We start from the raw sequence: 24,321 nt of genomic DNA, 5'->3' as shown, positions 1-24,321 counted from the left end.
AAAAATCCCACCTATTTATTTTTGCACCTCTTGGTTTCACACCTATAAATTTTACATCTTTTTGTTTATTATATATAAACTTATATGGAATACAAAAACAAGTTTCAAATTTATCGTTTTCAGAGTATTTTTAAAAGTTAAAAATAAAATCAAAGAATTTTTTTATTGGAGTGTTTTTAAATTAACCTGCATCAATCTCTATATCAAGGTATGTTTATAAACTTGTTAGTGTCCATCCTGAAAAATTGGTTTTGTTCCCATATATAGATTATAGATTAAAGGAAATCTGGTTTTTCTTAAGTGTTCTGTTTGTCTACATGTTGTCCGTTAGATAATTTTATAATAACAAACCCATTTTTTAGACACTGTTGACATCATATTTTAAATCCAATGGATAAAATTATTTTATTTTCTCATCCAACGGTTTAGATCTAAGATGATGTCATTAATTTATTAAATGAAAAGGCACTTCTCTTCCTTCCCCAAATCGTCGCTTCTCTTTGTTTAGCCCTCCGAATCAACACTTCTGTATGTAAAAAAACCTGTTCAATTGCCTCTTTTCAGATCTATATATTTGGAATTCGTTTAATCATTTTAGCCCTCCTGGGAAACTTCATATTCCTTATCCTTGAATATCGTTAATTACGTTGTGATATTACTTATCGTGTATATATAGTTTACGTGTTTGACTTTTTGGTTCGTATTTTGTGGTATCACCGTTATTAGCGCTTGTAGTATTGCCTATTAATTTAGTATTGGCTTTTGGTTAAGAAAACTTTATTCTTTGGAACGTTATGTTCGTACATGATAATTGAATTCCTAAGAGGTGTGCATTGTATATATTCCGGTAGATTTTGATATGGGTAATGATATAATGAAGAAAGATTTTTTCTTGGAATGCTATGTAACAACGGAAGAATTGGGTTGTTAAAATGGTGGATTGTTCATAGTAAAAGGGTCATCCATTATGATGTGTGATTAATTCGCTGTCTTACCATCTCACATTTTCATATCTTTCGTTTTATTCACTCTTCTGCAATAGTAAGGAAAGACAATATAGCACAAGGGGGCGGAATCTAAAATTTTGTGTCATGATCGGTGGCCATATTAGATTTGTTATGAGAAGTTTTTTTTTCGTACATAATTCTAGCTAGGAAGAGTCTGTTAACTCCATTTCGGATTGATCACACCGTAAGTGTCACTCGCCACTGTTGCTATTTTTACAACTGCCCTGTTAGTATTCTGATAGCTGGGCTTACAAAATCCAATTTGCTTAATCAATATTTTAAAACGCATTCGATCTTCGTTCTAGACTCCTTTGAGCAAGCATCATTTCGCAAAATATTGGTTAGTATTTTCCCTGAATGTAAAACCTACACATCTCTCGTCCCCATTGTTACGTCTGCTATTTTGTTGAGATTGTAATTCATAGGTGTCTAATTCTCTTAGTCACCAATTTTTTACATTTAAAGTGGGCGTTGTTTTGAGAAACTATTGACGTTACAATTATATCGTAAACAATGTGGCATATTGATTAGGAAAAATGATCGTAGTTGGTGTCTATATGTTTACGTTATGGTAGAAAGGCTATTGTATAATGTAGTTGAAGATCCTCTACACACGTGTGCTGGACTTTTTCTTTTTTTTTGGAAGATGGTATAAGCAAAAAAATCAATCAGGACGAGTTGTATACCTACCAATAAAATATATATAACAAAATTCAAGGTGAGGTATGCATATGTTTCTTTATTTTTTTGTTACATCATCCCAGCGAATGTTCTGGCTATAAGCCGCTTGTATGTTTTGAGATGCAGCCATTGGTTTTTCTTTTTTAATCTCTTTCCATTACATAGTGCTTTCAATTAAAACAACTTAACTCTTCAATTTTGAATGTTTATAGTTTGTAAATCAATGGGATGATATCGTGAACATTGCTTCTAATCTGCTAACAAATAATAAAAAGAAGTTTTAGATTTGTTACATCGTCGTCACAACAGCTGAGACACAACTACATCGTTTATGGTCTTTTTAAACAAACAAAAAAAGACAGTTTAATGCCTCTTTGTTTTCAAAAAATGCTGGCCATACCAAAGGCTTCGTCATCTTCAATGGTTGTGATTCATCATATATGTCTTCCTTCGTAATATATCTTAAGTTGGGGTGTAGGCGTGTAATCACCACCTCTCTATTCACCATTACCCCCACGGCTTCAAGCCTTCAACTCTCATTGAAATAAGACATGTTATCCGAACGTGTTGGTTACACACGCTCCTACTTAATTTCTTCTTATTCTCCATTGTCCAAAAAATAAATATAACTATGGTCCTGATTGGTAACGGCTGTTACTTATGACTGTAAAGACTTTAACTATAAAATTTTAGATGTAGAGAATTTGGATGTAGATGCTTTAACTGTAGAAACTTTAAAAACTTTAACTGTTAAAATTTGATTGGTAACAAATACTTTTAAAGCGATAGCTGTTACTTTTATTATTAAAATATATTGAAATGATGATATTAATGATAATAATGATAATAAAAATAATTATTATTGAAATGGATCTTATAAGAAAGAGAATAAAATAAAAAATAATAATTTATAAAAATAAAATTATGTAATATATATATATATATATATAAACTTGTGGAGAAATTTTAAATATAATGGAAAGAAAAAAAAATAAAGTTTTTATATTTGTTTAATTTTAAAGCATGAATTTGAGGCTTTAAAAATTATGAGAAAACAACGAAGAGGAAAAAAAAAGTGACTTACAAAGCTTTAAAAAAAAAAGTAAAAAAAGTCTGATTGGCAAATTATTGGCTGTCAAGTCTTTTATTTTTTTTTAAGCCTTAAAAGTTTTGTGCCAATCAGGGCCTATATTCATTTAAAAAAAAAAAATCTTTTTTTGTTCACAGAGTCGAATAGTTTTTTTATGTTTTAATTATCATAAGTGGAAGTAATTTTAAATATGTGATAAAACAATAATGATATAAGGTAGATCAAATTATGTAAAACTTAAAAGAAACTTATTTTTGTGTCGGAGGAGGATAGATTATATGGAAACTTTCTGCAAAATCTAATTTTTTGTTCGAGAAAATATTACACAAACATGATTTTTTAAATTTTTGAAAGACATTATCCCACTGCTACCACATGTTTTGATTCTCGAATGCGATTTCTAAAGAAATTATGTTTGGACACGCATTGGAAAGTTTTTGAAAACGTAAAAACTAGAAATAATTTAAGATACAAATATATAGGGATATATGATATATAACATTATATAAATTAAATTAGTAAGGAAAAAGAGGGATTAAATTTCCAATATTATATATATATATATATATATATATATATATTTATATATTTCTTAGATCCAGCAATAAATTAGAATAACTAACAAAATATAGTATTTCATTCAAAAATCCAAACTTAAGTAATGAGTCTACGGCGTAGTTGTGGTAAAAGGATTCAAAAGAAGGTTTTTTTATTCTGTTTCTAAAAGATTCATGAAACAGTCACGAAAAACTTAATCATTCAGAGGGGAGGAGGGAACAAACCAAATTTTGAATCACAAATTAAATATACAATTAAATGTGGTGAGAACTGAGAAAAAAAAGAGGCGATGCTTCACTTAAGACGTGAACAAACTAAAAGACACATCCTTTGGTTTATTGAATTTTAGCAAATTTTCCAGAAAAAAAACAACAGCCCTTAGATTAAGAAAAAAACAATCCTCAACCGTTGGGTTATAAAGATTGTATATAATAGCAAACCCATATTAAGTCTAAATATAATAGCAAACTTATTTTTAGAGGGTCAATTTAAATCTAACATATGAGATTGTTTTTATTATTTCATGTAACGGTTTAGATTTGTTAATGATTTCAAAAGTTGTAATATTTTGATTCAACAATTGTGTTTTTTTCGTTTTATCCCAGCTTTCAATCTTCGCACTTGTTAGTTTATACCTTTTTGTTTCACACCTCCTTGTTTTCACACCTCTTTGTTTGTACTTTGTATATATAGATTTTTTGGACCTTGAAAATAGTTTTTATTTCTCTGAGTATTGTTTCACACCTCAGAGATAGTGGAGTATATATAGGGAAATTTAGGCTAAAGTGTCAATTTTATCATTTTAAAAAGAAATTAACTGGTGAGCATCTTAAAATTTAAGTGAACATATTTCATACATCTTTATATATATATATATTTTCCTCTTGATTGATGAAACACTAAAAGAAATTTTAGATTTTCTTTTTGCTTTATTGAAAAATAAATTTCTAATAAGTACATATGTATACTGTTAATTCAGATTTTTATTTTAACGTATAAGAGTTTAATTAGTTGGACAACATGCATTACTATCATGGCATTGTATTGGCAATATGCTCAAATTGAGCATGTATATGGCTACATAGTATATATACTATAACATCAATTGTAACTTAAAAAAAGCAGTAGAGCATATATATACATATCTGTTTATGTTTCTATTTTTTCTCACATATGATTTGTGTTTTGTTCACATTGTACACTTTATATGGATCTTGATTTAAAGTTGATAAATGAGATCATGACTCTGGAACATTTCTATTTTTGCTGATAGATGTCGCTATATATGTCGGGCTAAAACATAATTAACAATAGAGTTTGTAGTTTTCTTTTGGGTGCAAGATATAGTTATAACAAAATTAAGATGTGGTTACAAATTAAGATCTTTTTGCCAAGCTAACGACTGCAGTCTCGAGGAAGCTAGGAAAAAATGTTAGACACTCCCAATTTATGTATATACTCTTTAGAATTCTCCTATTTCGTGCAAAGATTTAACTTATCTAGCTTATTGTTATTATTATTATTTTTGTCAAAATAGCCGATGATGAGCACATCCAAATAAAAAGTGATTAAGATTATAAAAAGTTATAAAAATATATTTTTAACAAAACTTGATAAATCAGAAAAATGAATAACCGTAAAACCAGTTTAGAAATTCTACAACCGAAATACTCTCAATGAGAGAATTATTATCAAATTTTCTCTATAAAACATGACTTAGCAATGTTAATATCTTTAAACTTTCATTTTCCCATGCGGCAACGCACGGACCCGCTTCCTAGTCACATATAATAACAAATTAATCATACATAAATTAATGTTCATATAAATCAAATTAAATATTGTATATCAATTGATAAATACATACCGGGCGTAGCCCGGATTATCCCCTAGTCTTATTAGAAATAAATCATATGTTGAAAGCAAAGATGAGTTTCAGACCAAAACACATTGGCAGCTTCATACTAGAAGAAAATAAACCCAAATAAATACGTTTGAAAGCGAAGATGAGTTTCAGACCAAAAAACTGTGGCAGCTTGAGAGCTCATAAGACTTGGGGCCTCTGGACACAATAACACTATGGCGCTCAACCTTCCCCCAGATCTGGGGTCCAAATTGAGGAGACATACGCTCTTCCAACTTAATCACCGCACACCAAATACTATTTTCCCTAGGAATCGAAAACGTCGGTTTGTGCCATATAATTAACAGTTTCCCACCATAGTTGACTAACTGAACCGTACAGTAAGGATGGTAACCACGCTTTTCGTATATAGCATCCAAACCTTCCACTATTAACCACTCTCCACGCCTTGAGCAAAACCACTTGTACCTTCTGCAAGCATCAGTAAACATTACATTCCCTACAACGCACCAAGGTCCTGTTATATCTTCCATAACTTTTTCTATGCCACCACCGGACTGAGTTCCAGTTATAGGTTTTAGATCCACAAACCCCACCTTTGATAGCCATCTTCCTTTTTTCGGATCATATGCATACTTGTTATGCTTGGTGATAACGTATAGCCTTTTTCCAAACATTGCAACTTTGAGATTCGAATCGACGGCATCATCACTAGGCCTACGCAATCGCTTCCAAGTCTGAGTCTTTAGGTCGAAAACCTCACCCCATTTTTTGAATTCTTCCTCTTTAATTTCTTCATGCATCCTCCAATTACATATATCTTCCCGTCTAAAAAACAAGACTTGGCGCCACCTGTGAGTCTTACAATCGAGTACATAAACGGCTCTGGATCCCTTGCCCTTGCCAGTTCCGCCGATTTTGTAGATTTCGGAACCAGCAGCTACAGTGGTTGAGTTTAATCGAGCGGGAGGAAGGGAGGAAGAGAACCTTACCGGTACTAAACCCACCTTATTCTCAATCTCGGCGAGAGTGAACCAGCGATGCTCGTTGCGTAAGTACATGCACAGGTAGAGGCGAGGCTCTGTGGCTCCGATGTGGGATCGGGCTGCATAAATCTCCTGAGAAGAGAGAACAGGGTAGAAGCTCTTGGAGACTAAACAGATGGAACGGTAGTTGGATTTCGAGACCCGTGCTAAGCAATCCAAAATGACTTCATCTAGAAGTGATGAAAACAATGAGGATGATTCCAGATCGAGCAGAGGAAGATGAGCTCTAACATTCGTCATCTTCTGTTTCTTTAGAGCAAACCCATTGCACATCCTCAAATTAGTACATCCTCACATTAGTGTCTCTAACTTTTAATAATATTAATCTAAATTTAGATCTTCATCCCATTGTTTTTAGTTTTTATCCTCCCATTAGTCATCCCTAAATATGAGTGTCTTGATTCCAAACTCAACACAAAACTGAACATTGATTTCTTGTTCTATGATGTTGAGTTTTGTTGTGTTTGCAACATATTTATCTCTATCCGGAGATATGAAATAAAACAGAACAAATCTGTTAGCCTTTCTTGAATTTAAAGAGTAATATATAAGTGACTGACATAAAAGCTAAACATCATATAATAAAACAAGATCAATACTCAAGTGCTTTTCACGGAACAAGTAAAGATGAGGATGATGATGCAAGACAAGCAGTTGGAGGCAAAGGAAGAAAATTCTGCAGGTTGTAGAGATGATGAAATCAAGACACTTAACAGAAGAACTGGAAAATATGAAGAATAAGATGGCTGAGCTTCAGACCGATTACAATGAGCTTCAACAAGAGTATGAAAAGCTAAGTAACAAACAGAAGAGCACACAAAACTGGGGATTGCGTTGGCAAAAGGTGAAGAAATCGTTCCAGATAAAACGCGAAGACGATGAAGCAAGAGACAGGACACGAAGACCAAGTTCCACAACACCAAGAACCAGCTTGAGGAGAAGAATGTCAATGTCATAAATCAATCATAGTCTCGGCCAAATCTCTCAACCTAATGCCCAATTATGTATTCACAGTGTTTTAAAGACAGTGACACTACATACTGAAGAATCTTATAAACCTGCCCAAAACCAAAATCTTGTTTAGTTATAAAGATACAAAAATCATCACACAAATGATAACAGAGTTAATAATAACAAATTTTTCTACCTGCTGCAGTCTTACTATAGACAAAGTTGAATCATGAGGAAACAGCAAATGAGTATTGACAATCAAAACTTGTTGATGAGCATCGTACTGAGAGTAAGGAGGAACTAATTCTACATGTAGCAACTGCGCAACTCTGTCACCACAATCGGTAAATTAGCAAATCCTTCGAGTTCACAACTCTAAAATAATCCTTATGAACAGCCGTAAGCAAACCTATCATCATCACCAAATCACAAATGAAAACGCCACATACACATGGAAACAACAAACATCAAAGCCAAGAAGATTGTCACAAAGTTAAATACCATCGCCACGGTTATTAGTACGGCAGCAGTTTGGGACTCAAGAGCATCAGTTTCTTCACCAGCAGCTGACTCAGAACCTAACAAAAGAACATCAAACAAGAATTAACAAAAAAACTCAACTATATATGAAGACATACATTTCCAAACCAAACAACAACACTCAAAAAATCTGAACTTAATGTTTAAAACAAAAAAAAAAATTGAATAGTACTGAAAAATTCACGAGTGAGGTAATTGGGGTTATTAGCCATACACGAGACTCATTGAACCTTAAATACAAAACAAAACGAACAAAATTGAAAGGGGGAGATAAGCAATTGCGAATACCTTTTCTCCATAGGTCGAAGACTTGATCGAATTGAAGAAGAAGACGACGAGGCGACATCTCTTTCTCCCTCTTTTTTTTTTTTTTTTTTTTTTTTTTTTTGTTTTTATTACTAAAAAATAAAAGACATACCGTGAGTATGTGCGATGGTGTGCTCTTAGAGGCGGAGGTATAACTTTTAGGGTTTTATTTTTCTTTTTATAGAGAGTACTACAGTATAGGGTTTGATGAGCCTATATATATAAACCGGCGACACTGTTTGTTGTTCGTTTTCCTGGTTCTCACACCTCCATGATATCTTCAGGCAACAAGAAAACCGAACAACCGAGTTTTCTTGCAACGCTAACTATGTATGTAGCATTCAAACTCTTCTCATCATCTGTATGTTTCAACAATCATAAAAATAAGCTTTGATTCGGGTAAACGGAGAAAGTAAGTAGAGTCTAGTAAAGAGAGTACTAAACCTGGTTCACCCTTGGTGACAAGATTCCAGTTTACAACTCTTGGCTCGACCGCCCATAGAAGGTCAAGGAAGAATAACCCGCTTGATAGACTCTTGTCCTAGAGAATTTTAATGTGATGAACTAGAAAGTGATGATATATTTTATAAATTGTATTATGGCAAGTGTTTGAAGTAGTAATCGTAAAGAAAGGAACCTTGAAACTCTCGATTTTCGATTTACGCCCCATGGTTCGTACTTTCCTGTTGGCCCAGCTGAGGATATCCGCATCAGTCATCTCTTTACCTTGTGTCCGAGATCTGAGACTCTTGAGAAGTTGGAGCATATGGAATCTCATCAACTGCCATAAGAGACCTGAGATAGACAACCATATCACCCGTTTGTAAGGGGATCATCTTCTTTCAGCAAGCTAACAAAAAATGAAACATGATCTCTCGGGTAATGATTACCAAGAATGAGTGATTACCAAGAATGAGCTTCTTATTCCCTTGAACTATGTCATTTCCAGCTACATTTACAAGTGACAATTTCATCTGTTTCCCAATCATTACGAATTGATTGCAGTTCTCTACTTTTCTAAATGGCATCTTAATCGGAGGTTTGGAAGCATGCTTCCAGTTGACAGAACCGGGAGAGATCTTGTCAAGAACCTCCAGAAGAATCCATCTGCATAAATTAGTAAATAGAATGGACAAAAAGGCTTCAGGAAAAAAAGAGGGTTTTCAGTTTTTTTTTTTTCAAATGCAAGTTTCTAGTAACTGCTTGCTTTGCTATGAGCTAAAAATAAAGCTTACCCATTTTTAACATCTTAAAATACATGATTGACATAACTGTCAATCCCGAGGCTGTTGATCCATAGTCGGTAGCATCGTTCATCTCTACAAGTCTGTAAATCTTCGGTCATCATCTCAGCAAATGAATACTTACCATCCGTGTTTAGGCCATTCCTACCAACAAGTACAGACAGCTAGAGTAAAATCGAGTGCATAGGAAGCAAAACAATTAAATCTTAACTGGGAACATCCCTGGTAAAGGGATTTCAGGTAAGAAGCTTTGAGTCACTGTATGAAAACCATTCTCCCCAATTTTTTTCCATAACATTCAAAAGTTTGTTAGTCCACAATAACTTACAATAAGAGATATTCCTTGAGTAAACCATCACCAGCCTAATCAAACAGAACTTTCTGAGAGATGAAAAGGTATCATAATACAAACCTTTCATGGAAAATTTGTGCCACAAATGCAAGATTCAAAGTTGGAGATCCTTCGACGATCTCTTCTGCAGTCAAGTGTCGCTTGCAGTTCATTCTCTCTGCATGACTTAGAACCAGTTCAGCCCTTTCAAGAGGATCCTCTACATCTAGAGTACCCGGGTCACAGTGTTCAGGTGCGAGAACATTGAGCAGAAAGGAATAGGCTTGTGCATCCTGCAGATTTACCAGCAACACGTTTTTATCATAGAAATATAGTTGCATCCATGAAATTACCAAAGCCTTCAGTATAAGAATAAAATTTCTGTTTCTTTTATGCCTCTTATACAAGAACTGATATTGCTTCTGCATGTTGAAAGGAACAGTAGCACTTAAGTACAATCGTGAATTGAGAATCGCCTAACTAAAGATTTGGATAAGAAACAGAGAGAGGTTTCGTCCAAGTTGTACTTTGAGAAGCCAAATACCTTCAAATCCGCAGAAAAGTTTGAGACCGTTTTCTTGTAACCTCCTTTCTTAAGATGTAAGTTCAACCATTTAAGTAAGACTTTCTCAGGGGGTAATCTCAGCAACTCCTCCACATCCTGCAACAGAGATAAACTTGTTACCACTAGTTAAATTAAAAGAGGCATATACATGGCTGTAAACGTGATTGGTATAGCTCAGTTACATCGCTGTCCTCAACCAACTCAACAAGCTGAGGCGTCTTCTTTAAATTGAGATCAGCGAGTAGTTGAATCTGCAGGTACCAACATTATTTAGTTCATACTCGATCCCAAAAAGGAAAACAAAGAAACACAGAACGGACAAGTGGGTGAGTGCGGACCTTTATGAGTTGTGAAACCAATCCAAGCACCAGGTGAGGCTGCAAAACATCATAAAACCTCTCTGGTCAGAACGTTTCACATTCATCTCAGCCATTAGGCCAGTGAAAACAGATTACACTTACTGATGTGTTGTTCAAATATACACTGAATACTAAGCAGACAAAACATACCCGTCCTTCAGCGAGGTCTTGTGTCCCAATATTAACAACAGTGCATCCAACGGCTTTCGCAGAGTTTAGACAAAGCGTATGATTCTCATTTCTCTCCCACGGGTTAAGTACACTCTTCGTGCAAAAGGGTCACGTGAACCAATCCTCAATGAGACGAAGAAGATGGATTCGGTTGAGAGAGAGATAGAGAGAGAGATAGAGACGATTAATCTGCTTCGTGTGAGCAAATTAGGAAAGCCGTGGAGCGAGAGAGCCGTAGAGGGAGGGAAATAAAAACTGAGTTCTTTCTATGTTTCGTGCAAAGGCCAAAAAAAGGCTCACTGGCATTAAATGCTTGATTTTGAGAGTTCATGGTCACGCGTGCGAGTGTAGTATAGGTTTTGGAAACTCGCTTTGTGACGAGTACACGTGGCGAAGCACTGCCTCCACGTAGATAAAAGACGCTGACCTCACGACGTAACGACTTGCTTACGTGTTAGTTCTAGTTTATTTTTGTTTGATCTTGACGTATAGTTTTCTAAGGTCAAATTCAATTAATGTCAGCAAACATATTTTTGTGTTCATGGTTATTGAAAGGATGCTAGTTCTTCGAAATCTTCCAAAGTGAAACGGTTATTTCATTCGCCTTAGTTAGACGTAGATAAAAAAAATTTTGATGGCCCCCAAGAAGTCTTGACGAGCAATATACAAATTGCGGAAATGAGACAAAGAAAAAGAAAAAACTATGGTTTACGGAAAAGAGATGAGGATCGTTTCCATATGCGTGAACCACACTGTGATAGGATTTGCGGGACCTTAAGATGCGTGCTACTTATGACTTTGCGGGTTAAGAAGAAATCTTACGTTGTGTGTAAAGTGTAAACACGGATGTTTCGTTCCACCAACAAAAGTAAAGTAACTCGTGAAATGAGTCTTTTCAGGGTCAACGAAGTTGCTTGTAACCTGCGTCATTAGAACAGTAGAACGATCGTACTGGGTGTGCAAAAGTACCGGCTCTATGCTATATGCTATTGCTACCTAACTACTTAAAAGGACTATTGCTACCTAAATTACCGGCCCATTGTATGAGAGAAACATAAAAAGAACTTAACAAATATGGAGGATCAAGAAATGAATGCCAATTGACATTTTGAAATGTCCCTTAACAAGTTCCAAATCTCACTCTTTGATTAATGTTTCTCTATATGAGTGTACATGATGACAAAAAAAGTCTACAAAAGTATAAATATCCTTCACATGTACCACTACATGCACTAATGCACATGCCCAAGCCCAACTTCAACATGTGTATCATTTGTAGTGTTATATATATATATATATATCCCCACTTGTGTTTGTCGCTAACGTTGTAGAAGCTATAAATTAGTATTAGATTAGTGAGTGAACTACAACATATATATGTTTTGTTCATGTAGTATATTAATTATTACATAATGCACATCTACCTAAAAGACAATAGTCATGATCAGTACAGGAGAGTCGAACCTGTACAATGAAACAAGTACGTAGATATTTACTTTCTTTTACAATATTTGACAAGATATATAAAAAAATTAGATCAATCAAACGTTACAAGGCAATTACAAATATAATTCAGGTAAAACGCTCTTTCTTTGGTTATGAATGTGATTCCAAAAATACGTTGAAAGAATCGAACCTCGGCGGCTAATTATTATGTGTTCCAGTTTACTTGATAATTTATCGTGAGAACAAATTAAAACCTGTCTCCGCTTTTTTCGTTTTTTTTTTTACAAAAATACCAATCCTTGAGAATGTAAATCTTGTTTAAACAGATCATGTGTATCGTAAGAGTCCGTGACTAAATATATAGAACCTCTATAAATTAATAATATTGGGACAGCAGAAATTTATTAATTTATAGAGGTTTATTTTATCGATAAATTAATAATTATCAATTTATAGAGAGATTGTCCATATTTGGAAATTTAAAAAAAAAAGGTTTTAAAACTTAGATTTAATTGTTATAAATAATCTTTTTATATAATCAATTACAAGAAAAATAACAATTCTTATGTTTTGAAGAGAAAACTAAAAGTTTTTGATATAGTAGAAATATTAGAAATGAGGTCTAATAAAAATTAATGTACATATATATACACATATTTTGATAATTTTATATAATTCTTAATTTATACTATTGTTGGGACCATATATTTACAAAGAATTTCCAAAAAAAAAATTATTTTATTATATTATCGAATTATGTCCAAAATTACATTGGTCCGAGCTTGGGACCAGATAAATTTATTAATTTATAGAGAGTATTAATTTATAGAGTATTAATTTATAGAGGTTTGACTATCTTATATAATATGAGAATGTTTTCTCCTAACTTTGCATAACAAGACGACATTTGGCAGCATATATTTCCAATACATGTACTCACTTCTCAATTATTAAAATTTTCAGTTTATTTTTTCTCAAAATTATATACATTATTTTTCATATTCACTAAATGTAAATGATATTTTTGTATTAAAAAATATATTAACAATTATACAATATCCTTTTAGTAATTATATATAGATATCATTTATCTATCAATATTTTATATAATTATCATAACATTATAATTTTGCAAATAAGAAATAATTAAATAGTAATATTATAATTTTGGACAAAATAAATTTCCAATAATTAAAAATTTAAATATTAATATCATAATTTTGGAAAAATATAATGTAATGGTTATTAATTTCTTTACTAATTTCAAGCTATAAAAATATTATAATATTATAATATTATAATAATTATTTGTTGACAAAAAATTATAATATTTGTTTCACAGTTTTTATGCCAAAAGATCAAATCAATTTATTCAAAAATAATTTCAAGACATAAAACAATGTGATATTTTATTTTTCTTTAATAGTAATCATTAACATAATTTATTGTATATTAATTCTTTAAAATATAACTCCTATGATGTTTGAAAATTTTTAAAAATACATCTTTCATCATATGATTACACTTAAATGTATTAATTGCAATACAATTTGTGTCAAGTGATATTCTCAAAGAACTTTAGTTTTTGTGATATTCTCAAAAGAATTCCCCCTATCCTAAGTTATTATGAAAAGCTAAAACGAGAATTACAATATAACAAATGTGATGTTTTAGTAGAAAATTTTCTATTAAAACATCACATTGTTGCTATTAAAACATCACATTGTTGTAAAACAAATATTAAAAATTAAAACATCACATTGTTGTAAAAATTTCTATTAAATATATATGTTGTAAAAATATATATGTTGTAAACATCACATTGTTTTAATATTTGTTGTAAAACAAACTATATTCGGACCCGCACGTACGTGCGGGGTTGATTTTAAAAACTAAGTTTACTAGCGCACTTATAATTTTATTATGTACATGCAGGTTATGTTTGTAAACATATTTTTAAGAATGTTAATAACATTTATAATCCAAACTCGTACCAATTTAGTATTTAATTGGTTTTTAATTCGGTTTAGACAAAAAAATGATCAAATTTGTTTTGTTATTAGTAAAGACAATTCTATTTAAAAAATAGTAAACGAAAGATGGTATGTCTAATTTAGGACAAAAATCCATCATATCCGTATGTGTCATGTTTTCCATCTCATAACTATGGTTTTAATAATAATTTTCCCATTTAAGATTGTATATTTTAGTCCAACAAATAAAGATATATGTGAAAATTACGATTTTAATTGTTTAAATATTTATTTGGTATAGCATTTATAACATAATCTAGATTAGTGATCAGCTATATTTTTATTAAACTCGTAAACCATCAAACCGAATAAAAACATTAAAAAAATATTTAAATTTCATGAACCGGATGACCAATATATAGTTGTCAAAGGGGTCAAACCCGTCTGTTATACCTGCTCTGTAATGCACAAAAGCACTATAACCAGTAGAAAATATGTTCCACATATACCACATGAGTAAATATTATGTCTGATCGACATGTACCCTGCTTGAATTCGCATTATCCATAATTCTCCTCATATATTTATCAGGAATATTTTCGCTAATAGTTAACCTATTAATTCTTATTATTGAAAATATTGTCCATTTATATTGGATTACATTTATTTGTTTTAATTTTTTTATAACTATTATAGAACATAGTTTAATGTTTTTTCTTTTTTTTTTGAAGTTTTTTATGTTAGATAAATTGAAATATATGTTACATAATATAAGCATTAACTTATTTTAATTCTAACATGACCCTGTATTTTGTTTTTTTGAAAATTATATTCTCATCCTCTCCTTCCATCCCGTTTCAGTCCCATTATTCTTTTCTCATTTCCTCAAAATCATGTTCCCAAAATTTAGCACACAATCACGTTGATAAGTTATACAAACGTTTGTATATCATAATTAAGTATCCAAAATTTATACAATATACTGTGTATATATATATACATATAGTTTGCATATAAGAATTATGAATTTTAAATTTTTCAACATTTGTAATACATACGTTTTATTTGTGAGATATTTAGAATCCCAAATTTTAATGTCTGATTTTTTAAGTGTGACATAATATAATTAAATACAATGTGGGAGATATATAATCAAAAGATTGCTATCTTCCCAATTATTTTTATAATATATTTGAAAGATTGTTATGATAATAACGTTAATATTTTTTATATACACCAACCAAAAAAAACTAAAAATAAACTCAAAGAAGAAAATAAGTATAAAAGGGTAAGAAATTCTATAACATTGAAGTTCTGAAAGTCAATTTAGTTATCCAAATTTTATGATCTCGAATCTAATAATTTTGACTCTAAGACCGAAACTAAATAACAATAGAATTGTTGGATATATAATATATTAGTGTACTAAATTAAATTTGGAAGTATGAAAAATTACAAAAACTCTAACTGGATATATGAAGATTTAGTCGAATGACTCGCCAAGTTCTAATCGACTCCAAATAACACATAAATTAGAACCGAACACAATGTAATTTGAGGTATTAATGATCCCCATTAATATACAAAGAAGAAAGCTTGATCAGGGAGGGGGAGTCATCTTCAACATTGTGGACATCATCGAGACATGCAAATTCATGTTACCTCTCAAAGATATATTTGTTTTGCCTCTTTCCCAGTTCACTGCAAAATTCATTATGATTTAAGAATATATAAAGAAAAAATCAATCACACTAATATGATTTAATACCAATAGGCTATGTGTAACAATATAATCATAGATTGTTTTAAAAAAACAAAAAACAAATAATCATGCAGCAAAAGAACACTATATATATTATAATTATTGTATATATAAGTACTAACATAAAAAACTGTAACTATTCAAAAGAATAGTAAGAGAAAATCAATTATAACTACTTAATTTTTTTTACAACATCCGTATTTTAGAAGTTGAATAGTCTTGACTTTTAGGTTTCACATGTTTTTGAAGAGTTTCAAATCTGAAACACTAAAAGATAATGAAAAATAAAAGTCAGAAAATTTAAAACTCAAAATATTGATGCTGGAAAAAGTTTTTGTGAATGAACGTAACTAAAAACTTCGACACGTCTTATTTAGTGATGAAGATTAATATATCTTTCCTAACACAATATATTTTAGGATACTAACGAAAAAGATTTGAATAGTTATTTTAGTTTTTTTCATTTAGTTTTGAAATATAGATTTTAGTATAAGGAAAATCATAACATAAAATCATAAATATTGTTTACGCAGATATCTCACAATATATAACCAAATTAAATTTTTATACATATATACAATTTTGAATTTAATTGCTCGATTTTAAATTTTTAATTGAAACAGATTTAAATTATTTCTATAAACAAATTTAGATGATTTTGTATATTAGGTAACATCAAAATCAGAAATTACTGTTTCCGGATCTTTCTCAAAATATATAATCAAATTAGAGAAATATGTTTACATATATACAATTTCGAATTTAATTGTCCCAATTCAACCTGTTTGGCTTCAAGGATTATACATATTCTTATTCCTATTTAAGTGGTATTTCATGTAATAATCTTTTAATCTATGTCTACTTATTAAAAATGATTCCCTTTTAATAGTGTAGATATTAAAACATCACATTGTTGTAAAATTTTCTATTTCTCAATATTGCTGTTTCTTGTTTTAAATAAAAACATTTGCATCTTGTAATGTATATTTTTACAACACATTGTTGGAACTCAATACAGGTGACAAAAGTAAATATATATGGTGGAGGAGATAGTTTAAATCAAGATGAGCTCTCTGTTGAGAAATAGGAATTTATATAGAACAATGTCCCGTTCCTTTCCTAACCTAAGAAGAATCTCATAGTCTTTTTAAGGACCTGATTGTATTCTCCCTATGTTGGGCGGATATGGGTAAGATGAATGGTTCAAGGACGAGATGTCACCATTTTGTGTCTCGTTCTTGGTTTCTCTCGAGCCATACTGATTCATGGCACTGTTTAAGCTGGCATAGTAGGATGATGGCATGGGATGATTAGCATGAACAAACCTGAAATTGACTCCATTTGGGTGAGTTTGGTTGACAAGTTGTTGATTCTGATGCTGGTGCTCGTTGGAAGTGTGGTTAGGTCCATCAGATGAGATTCCAACACCAAGATTGAGGCTGATGGTGTCTGTTTCATCGGGTCTGAACCGAGGCTGGATGTCGTGATTGCTGCTAGACTTTGAAGTGGGAACATCGTGATTGTGTTTGCCTTCATATGTTGTTATTACAGCTTTTGGATCATGTGATGCCCTCTCCACGTGTTTTCTCACTGGGCACCCAGCAGCTGTGCATTTGTAATAGCTCCTACAAAAGGCCGAGGAACATCATAAAACATTGTATCTCCATTACAGTCATATTGGGGTCACTAATACTTCATATTCCAACCCCAATTCCCAAAAGAACCAATGCACAAAGCAAATAACTAGCTACCATCTCATTCGAGCATAAAAGAGATTTGTGCAGACTGCAGAGATATTTTGTTAGTTGATTAGTGGTTGTACAAACCTGGGATTTGGGTTTCCCCTTACGACTTTCTGTCCATATTTACGCCACCTATAACCATCATCTAGTATGTCAACCTCACTCAAAGTTTGAACAACAACTCGAGGCTCCCGGATGGGTTTCACAAGGGGAGTTATTTCCATTGCGGCATCCATCCTCCTGCATAAAGTTACAAGAAAATTTATATCATGTCAAACAACAGATTCAAAACTATCACCTAAATCCATTGTTAAATCCTAAATACCTCCGTTTTGAGAATGGATCATCGTCCTCTGGGTCATCTTTATTCCTATTTGACGCAGCAGCTTCTCCACCATCGTCAGTTGCTGCGATAGGAGGTATTTCAGGGTTACCAGCTTGCTCATTGGGGTGAGACAAGTTGTAGACACCAGATCCCTTCTCTGTATGCAGACATAAAGAGTAGAAGGAACAAGTTATAGATATTGTCAAGAGAGCAAGTGCAAGTTTGACTCAAGTTTTGGATATGGTTACCATCTCGACCAGTTGAAGAAGGATACTTGTCTAGCCTTTCATCTTGTGCAGCCATACCAAGACCACCAGAGTTTCGGCGACCAGGTTGAGGTTTAGGATGGTCATGTGTACCCTTGTATATGATATCGGTGATCTGCCCATCATGAGATCTTTCAAATAACTTTTTCACTTCACAATTAGGATGTGTACATTTATAATAGCTCCGGGGAAATTCACTCCCTTTGACATGCTTTTGACCATATTTTCTCCAATTATAACCATCATCAGCCAAGATCGATGGAGTGCTTCCTCTAGAGTCATTTTGGGAAGTCTGGATTGATTCATCTTGATCAGATCCAGCAGGAATATCTGAGCTCGTTGATGTCATCTGACGAGGAGGAGTTGGCCGGCTTAGCTCACTTGAGGAACCTGCAGCATCACTGATCGAAGAAGGTGAGTGTGAGGATCCATGGCCCTGGCCTTGAAATTGTACAGGTGGCTCACTTCTATGCTTGCCAAGCTCTGCATAAACCTTGAAATCAATAGAGATGTTTAGACAAAGTCATTACCCAACAATATACAAGAAAATTAAGAACTGTGAGCTTTTCGATACAAGGCTCCTTATGAAACGAATGAAAGACTGGCATGCTATTATATGTATGCAAAGGAGAAAGGTTTTACATGTTGTCCACTCTCTGAACAGTACAATACAGGCTAATCATAAAAAACAGATTGTTTTGGACAATACCATATTGGATGCAGGCGGTCTGAACTCAAATTCACTGGACTTCTGCTCAGTAAAGGTGTTCTGATGGAACGCCCTGCCTGTATAAGAACTTGAGCTAGCAGAAATGTGCACTGGTCGAGGCTTGAACAAAGAACCAGTAGTGGGGGAAGGTTCTGGCTGAAAGTTAAAGAAAATTGGCGTATTATCAATGGCATGTATAGAACATAATACATATCGAATTTTGTAAAACCTGAACCAGATCTATCAAATGACCAGTATTCTAAAACAAACAAAAAAACAATTTCTAGTTCAATCAAGGGACAAGAAGATGTAACTAAGAAGGTGCAACGTATAACCTATTATTCGTCAGTTTGGTATACGAACATAAGCTAAGCTAAACCCACAAAAAGATTACTCTATAGCTCTAAAAGGTGAACATTAGAGTAAAGTACTTTTTCTCACCAACAAAATCATTTAATAGCTCATATAAGCAAATGGAATTCATACACAGCTAACAAACCCCAATTTACAAAGAAAGGAAAAAAGGAAAGAGCAAACTAACATAAGCAAGATCGACAGTATGAAGAAGAAACGACAAAGAGCAAGAGAAGGATATATATAAACAATCCAGCGGAACCAATAGAACATGATAAAGAAAATGGTTTATTCCAGAGAACAATCTGAACGGACACAAATGCAGAATATATAGTAACAGGAAGAATCAGAATCTGAGCCAAAGTCTCTAACGTAAGCAAACTTATCATAGTGTTTTTTAATCACTTGTTAGGGATATAAGAAACAAAAATGGAAACTCTAAGTCCAATGTATTTTCCTTGTGAGCAAGCAAAAAGCATCTAAACACACACACCAAACTTATAGAACCTAATTTAAGTAATTCCCCACTACGAAACACTACACTAGAAAGAATCGTTTGCTCCACTTTTAAACTTCAACATGAACAGTGATCCGAATCAGAGTTGAAGCAACTAGAAACCGAAACAAGTGGGACAAAAATATCAAATCGTTATTCGACTGAATCCAATTCCAAACTCAGTTTTGCAACTTGGCACAATCCAATTTTCACGAAATAAAATCATTTTAGGTCATAGAAACGAAATCAGAAAACCTAATTTCACAAATCGACACCACAAAATGAGATGAAAACTCTGATATCTTACCCACAACAGAAGAAGAAGAGAGCAGAGTAGGTGAGATGTTGCCTGTACCTTGATATTGGAGATGAAAACAGGAGATTCCAAGAACGAAGTGGGACTCAACCCAGGAGGAATCGTGATGTCAGTCGACCTGGAGATCGGAAGCTTCGCCGGTGACATGAGCTTATACCTCGCACCTCCACCTCCGCTTCCTCCTCCGCCGGCTGAATCGTGTCTTGCCGCGAGATCTCCCGTCGCCGAGCGATCGACTTGATGAAACTCCTTCCGGTCATTAAGCTGAGGGTTCATTTCCACGGATTTCCACAAAAGATAGAAGAATGAGGCAAGCAAATGGAAGGGAAGGAAGAGGAGAAGAAGCTCTCTCAGCTATGGCGTATTGATGAGAGCTTTTTGCGCTCTGCGTGTGTGAAGATTATTACTATTATTCAGTGAAAGAAAGAAATAAGAAAGAAATTGACTTCACACCACTCACTCTCTCCTCCTCAATTCTTTGTTTTAATTTTTTTTTTTTTTTTTTTTTTTTTGCCCTTTATTTTTGTTTAATATTTCTTTTGTTTTTTTTCTTTATTTGGTTTGATCAATTTGTAAAAAGCAGCAACCAACAAACGTTAAAGTTGACAAAAACAAATACAAGAAGCAACAAACCTTACTTACAAAAGCTTTTTAATTCAATTGACTTTATTCATAATTAAAATAAAAATTGGCCGTTTAACTAAATTTGTAACAAATTCTCATGGACGTTTGTCAAAATTTGAAAAAAAAAAGAAAAAGAAAAAAAAATGATCTGCAACACACAAGTTTCTCTTATGAATGAGAGGCCAAAACATCAATCGATTTAGTCATAGAACCTCTGCAATTGAACAAAAACAAAACCTAATTTGATCCGTGATAATGAAATTGATAAAATAACCTAATTGGGGCCGTACTATGTTTTTTTCGTTGGGTTTAAATGGGCCTAGGTCCCTTGAGTCAAATTATATGGACCATAAATTATACTATTAATTTGCCTTCGACATGTGGGAATTAAATCAAAAAATATATTTATTTATTTATTAAAAAAATTGAAGCTATTGGTCCCTTTATATTTGTGGGGTTAGTGGTTGTGTTCTACTTGCGTGGATAACAGTTAGGATTTATAATGGTGACATTCTGGATCCAAGTTGGTCCACCTCAAACCTTCTTATAGAATTTTTCAAATTTCTATATATAATTTTATTCATGTGTTTCTTTGGTTGTAAAATTTTAAGAATGGGTAAAAAGATAGAAACAACTAGAAAACAGAATTATGTATCTCTCTCTTCGTACTATATTTCAATGTCGTTTCTGAATAAAACTATAAAACTCTTTTGTCCAGTCATTTATTATTATTCCAAACGTTTTTAAATAATGATTTTAATGATTCTACTAGTTCGAATGTGGATAACTTGATACAATGATTTATTTTTTTATTTTTTTAACATATAGAATAACTTGTAAGGATAAAAAAAATACATCATGATTAGTTAAGATTTTAGAGTTACTAAATTACTCGTAATCTTTACATTCTTAACCTAAAAAAATTAAGAAAATCTCGACATTTATTTATTGTTTGGTAGATAAATAAATAAAACTATTTACAATAATCTATAAACGGAAAAGGTTTGCATGGAAATTTTCAAAGTTTAGAAAGGTGTTGTCCCCTTCACATAACCACACCATCATCATAATTTTGATCAAACATTTGACCAAGAAAAGGTGGTTTCGGTTTCTATATTTTTAGTTTGGTGGTGTACTTTGGATTTTTTTTATTTAATTATTTATTATTACTAGTATTTATTTTCCAGCACTTGGATTTTGAATTATTTAAGTTCACGAGGAATGGTGATCTTGTACTACTCAAGTGCTAAAAGGACCTTTCTTAGGAGTGGATTCTCTTCAATGCAAGTGCTTAAAATCTCCATTAGCAGTTTCTGTTTGATCACCTTAATCATTTTATATATAAAGGTGTTTCTACGTTTTATATGTTTGAGATTAATTAACAATTTGACATATGGTTAACTAACTGCTTATACAAAAGTATTACGAGATCATCAAATGCCACAAATTAATAATAATTTTTGGCCGTCTACATATTATTAATTAATGAATATAATTATGTAGCCCTTGGATACTCATAAACATCATTATGCCCAACTAGAACATTTGGGGTAAGACCTTTTCCACCACACAGGACAAGCTCAGCTGTCTATAGATCCTATCTTCTCCGTCTAAACATTATTATAGAAAACTATATTTGTTTTAGGCATCATATAAAAATATGGCCACACAAAAGAGGATGAAAATGGTTGCTCTGCTTGGTATGCTTAAAAATGGTTGTTTATTATGGTTCATTTGGATTCCCTGTATTTGTATTTTGAACTTTAATTAATGAAAGTCCTTTAACTATTTAAAAAAAACCCCTACTTAACAGAATAATTTTGCCCTTATATGAAAAGATAAAATGTCAATGGAACAGAATATTAAAATGAGTAAACTTGATGCAAAAATAATATACTATTATTTTCATGTAGGGGCATATGATTCTATCTTTGTGATATAAAAAAAGATAGTATCGAGTACCCAAATATTAAAAATATATGTCAACGTAGACATCAAATGTGAAAAAAAACTCGTAGACATCAAAATATTCTGATAATGGGTTTCCTTACATTATTCTTATATATCATAATACTATAATAGGTAGAATGTGTCATGCTGTTAATGAAAAAAAAACGTATAATAGATGTTGTGGGTTCGTATACTAGAAGTCTATTCACCAACGAACAAAATAGTATTGGGAAATCGGTGTGGTGCTTTTTTTTTTTGATAAAAACCGGTGTTGTGTTTTCTCGGTAATTCTCTAACGCTCAAGTTAGTTTGATGTCATTTGGTCTCTTGACCATACATATACATCCACCAGTGCTTCTTATACTTAATAACAACATAACCACACTACTTATTGCCTAGTGTTAAGACTTAAGAAAGCAGAACATAATTTCCCTAGTTTTATATGTCAAGTTGTTTCGTGCTTTTGTAAAATGCTTTCAACATCTCATAAATCGATTCAAATGACCAAAAATAAGATTAAAATGTGACACTAAGTAAAAAATTTATGTTAAACTAAACATAACTACAAGTAATTTATTACACGCATACGCGTTAAATAATTTCAAAATATGAGAAACCTTAACAATATGTCTATTCAAAAAAAGATATATGTTTATTGTTTCTTCCATCGATCGTTGTTAATTATATATTTAATTTTATTAATTCAACTTTTTAAGATAGTGACTGAATAAATATCTATACTAAATTTTAAAAATTTGTGATACTTTTGTCATCTATAAGTTTCACAAACACATATTATTAGTTTTAAAGTCATATTATGACACGTTTATGACACCAATAGAAATCCCTAAACTACAAATTATGTTTTGAACAATCTTTCAATTTTAAAGTGAATTAGATAAATCATAAATCTAAATATATGCCTAAAGTTGAAACATAGTTTGTTTCCAAAGCAAGGAATAATGTGCTATGGATTAGGTAAACATGCTTATGCTAATTCTTATCTACTTATCATGACCTTAAAATAAAAAACAAAATGTATGTTTATGGTTTGATATGAATGTAAAAAATCTTTATTTTGTATATTATTATAGTATAACATAATTTCTACATAATGTAAAGTCCATTTTTGTATAATATTTCTAAGAGTATTAAATAAATAATATACATAAGATCATAGGAAATAAAGCTATATAAGACAATTTTCATAAAATTAAACATTCAGCTACTAACTAAAATTTTGTAGAAGAATTCACAAGTAGACAATAAAGTTAGTCACTTTTTTAAAATATACATGGCTTCAAATAAATGGGGAATTTATATTGCTGAATGGTGATGTTAGCATTTTGAAAAATTGTTATGCTGGCTACACAAAATAGTTTTCTGTGAATTTAAATCGCCAATACAATATGTTTTTTTTTTTTTTTGGGGAGAGAGACTCCATAAATGAATAAAAATCTAAAAGGAAATGTAAAAATTTCACAAAATAATTTATGAAGTATTATTATTGCGTAGAAAGTAAATAAAAGAGATTAATATCTTTTGTGGGAAAATATAAATTTTAAAAATGGAAAAAGAGCTATCATCTTCCCATCAAACTGTGTTACGGGCCTCCTCCTCTCTTAACAACCCTAAAAATAAGATT

General features: G+C 31.9%; 2 protein-coding genes and 1 pseudogene across 6 annotated transcripts; all 3 read right to left on the bottom strand.

Annotated features, from left to right (window-relative positions):
* Positions 1-5,141: 5,141 nt before the first annotated feature.
* Positions 5,142-6,645, bottom strand: LOC147933714 (putative F-box/kelch-repeat protein At4g35120 pseudogene; annotated as a pseudogene).
* Positions 6,646-6,802: 157 nt separating this feature from the next.
* LOC104722276 (fimbrin-1-like) lies at positions 6,803-10,992 on the bottom strand. 4 transcript variants are annotated; one of them, XR_015571807.1, is made up of 13 exons: positions 10,693-10,992; positions 10,522-10,560; positions 10,366-10,434; positions 10,163-10,279; positions 9,700-9,911; positions 9,279-9,431; positions 8,934-9,150; positions 8,681-8,838; positions 8,488-8,584; positions 8,026-8,402; positions 7,699-7,775; positions 7,394-7,606; positions 6,803-7,304 (listed from the first exon to the last, which is right to left on the bottom strand). XR_015571807.1 is itself a non-coding variant. In XM_087473984.1 (13 exons), exons 7-10 carry the CDS (start codon positions 9,069-9,071, stop codon positions 8,305-8,307), a joined length of 474 nt encoding a protein of 157 aa, XP_087330110.1. In that variant the 5' UTR covers positions 9,072-9,150; positions 9,279-9,431; positions 9,700-9,911; positions 10,163-10,279; positions 10,366-10,434; positions 10,522-10,560; positions 10,693-10,992; the 3' UTR covers positions 6,803-7,304; positions 7,394-7,606; positions 7,699-7,775; positions 8,026-8,304. The 4 variants fall into 4 exon arrangements, 2 of the variants coding, with proteins under 2 accessions (XP_087330110.1, XP_087330111.1); XM_087473984.1 differs by having other exon boundaries at positions 8,951-9,150; XR_015571808.1 differs by lacking the exons at positions 10,163-10,279; positions 10,366-10,434; positions 10,522-10,560 and having other exon boundaries at positions 9,700-10,144; positions 10,793-10,992.
* Positions 10,993-16,804: 5,812 nt separating this feature from the next.
* On the bottom strand, positions 16,805-20,627 carry LOC104722274 (putative WRKY transcription factor 20). Of its 2 annotated transcripts, none has more exons than XM_087473982.1 (6): positions 20,142-20,627; positions 18,937-19,092; positions 18,210-18,720; positions 17,962-18,118; positions 17,721-17,876; positions 16,805-17,519 (listed from the first exon to the last, which is right to left on the bottom strand). In XM_087473982.1, exons 1-6 carry the CDS (start codon positions 20,376-20,378, stop codon positions 17,042-17,044), a joined length of 1,695 nt encoding a protein of 564 aa, XP_087330108.1. In that variant the 5' UTR covers positions 20,379-20,627; the 3' UTR covers positions 16,805-17,041. The 2 variants fall into 2 exon arrangements, with proteins under 2 accessions (XP_087330108.1, XP_087330109.1); XM_087473983.1 differs by lacking the exon at positions 20,142-20,627 and adding an exon at positions 19,378-19,501.
* Between the last annotated feature and the right edge of the window lie 3,694 nt (positions 20,628-24,321).

This window comes from Camelina sativa, chromosome 11 (assembly GCF_030686135.1).
Source record: "Camelina sativa cultivar CO46 ecotype springtype chromosome 11, ASM3068613v1".
Classification (NCBI taxonomy): domain Eukaryota; kingdom Viridiplantae; phylum Streptophyta; class Magnoliopsida; order Brassicales; family Brassicaceae; genus Camelina; species Camelina sativa.
The sequence above is the reverse complement of the archived record's forward strand: the minus strand, read 5'-3'. Positions and strand labels throughout refer to the sequence as shown.

Coding starts and splice junctions, on each gene's coding strand:
- LOC104722276 (XM_087473984.1), bottom strand. CDS start 9,071: ATGCCATTTAGAAAAGTAGAGAACTGCAATCAATTCGTAATGATTGGG. Junction 8,585..8,680: donor CGAAAATCGAGAGTTTCAAG/GTTCCTTTCTTT, acceptor AAAATTCTCTAG/GACAAGAGTCTATCAAGCGG. Junction 8,403..8,487: donor TGTCACCAAGGGTGAACCAG/GTTTAGTACTCT, acceptor TGAAACATACAG/ATGATGAGAAGAGTTTGAAT.
- LOC104722274 (XM_087473982.1), bottom strand. CDS start 20,378: ATGAACCCTCAGCTTAATGACCGGAAGGAGTTTCATCAAGTCGATCGC. Junction 18,119..18,209: donor TTCTTCAACTGGTCGAGATG/GTAACCATATCC, acceptor GTCTGCATACAG/AGAAGGGATCTGGTGTCTAC. Junction 17,520..17,720: donor AGGGGAAACCCAAATCCCAG/GTTTGTACAACC, acceptor GGCCTTTTGTAG/GAGCTATTACAAATGCACAG.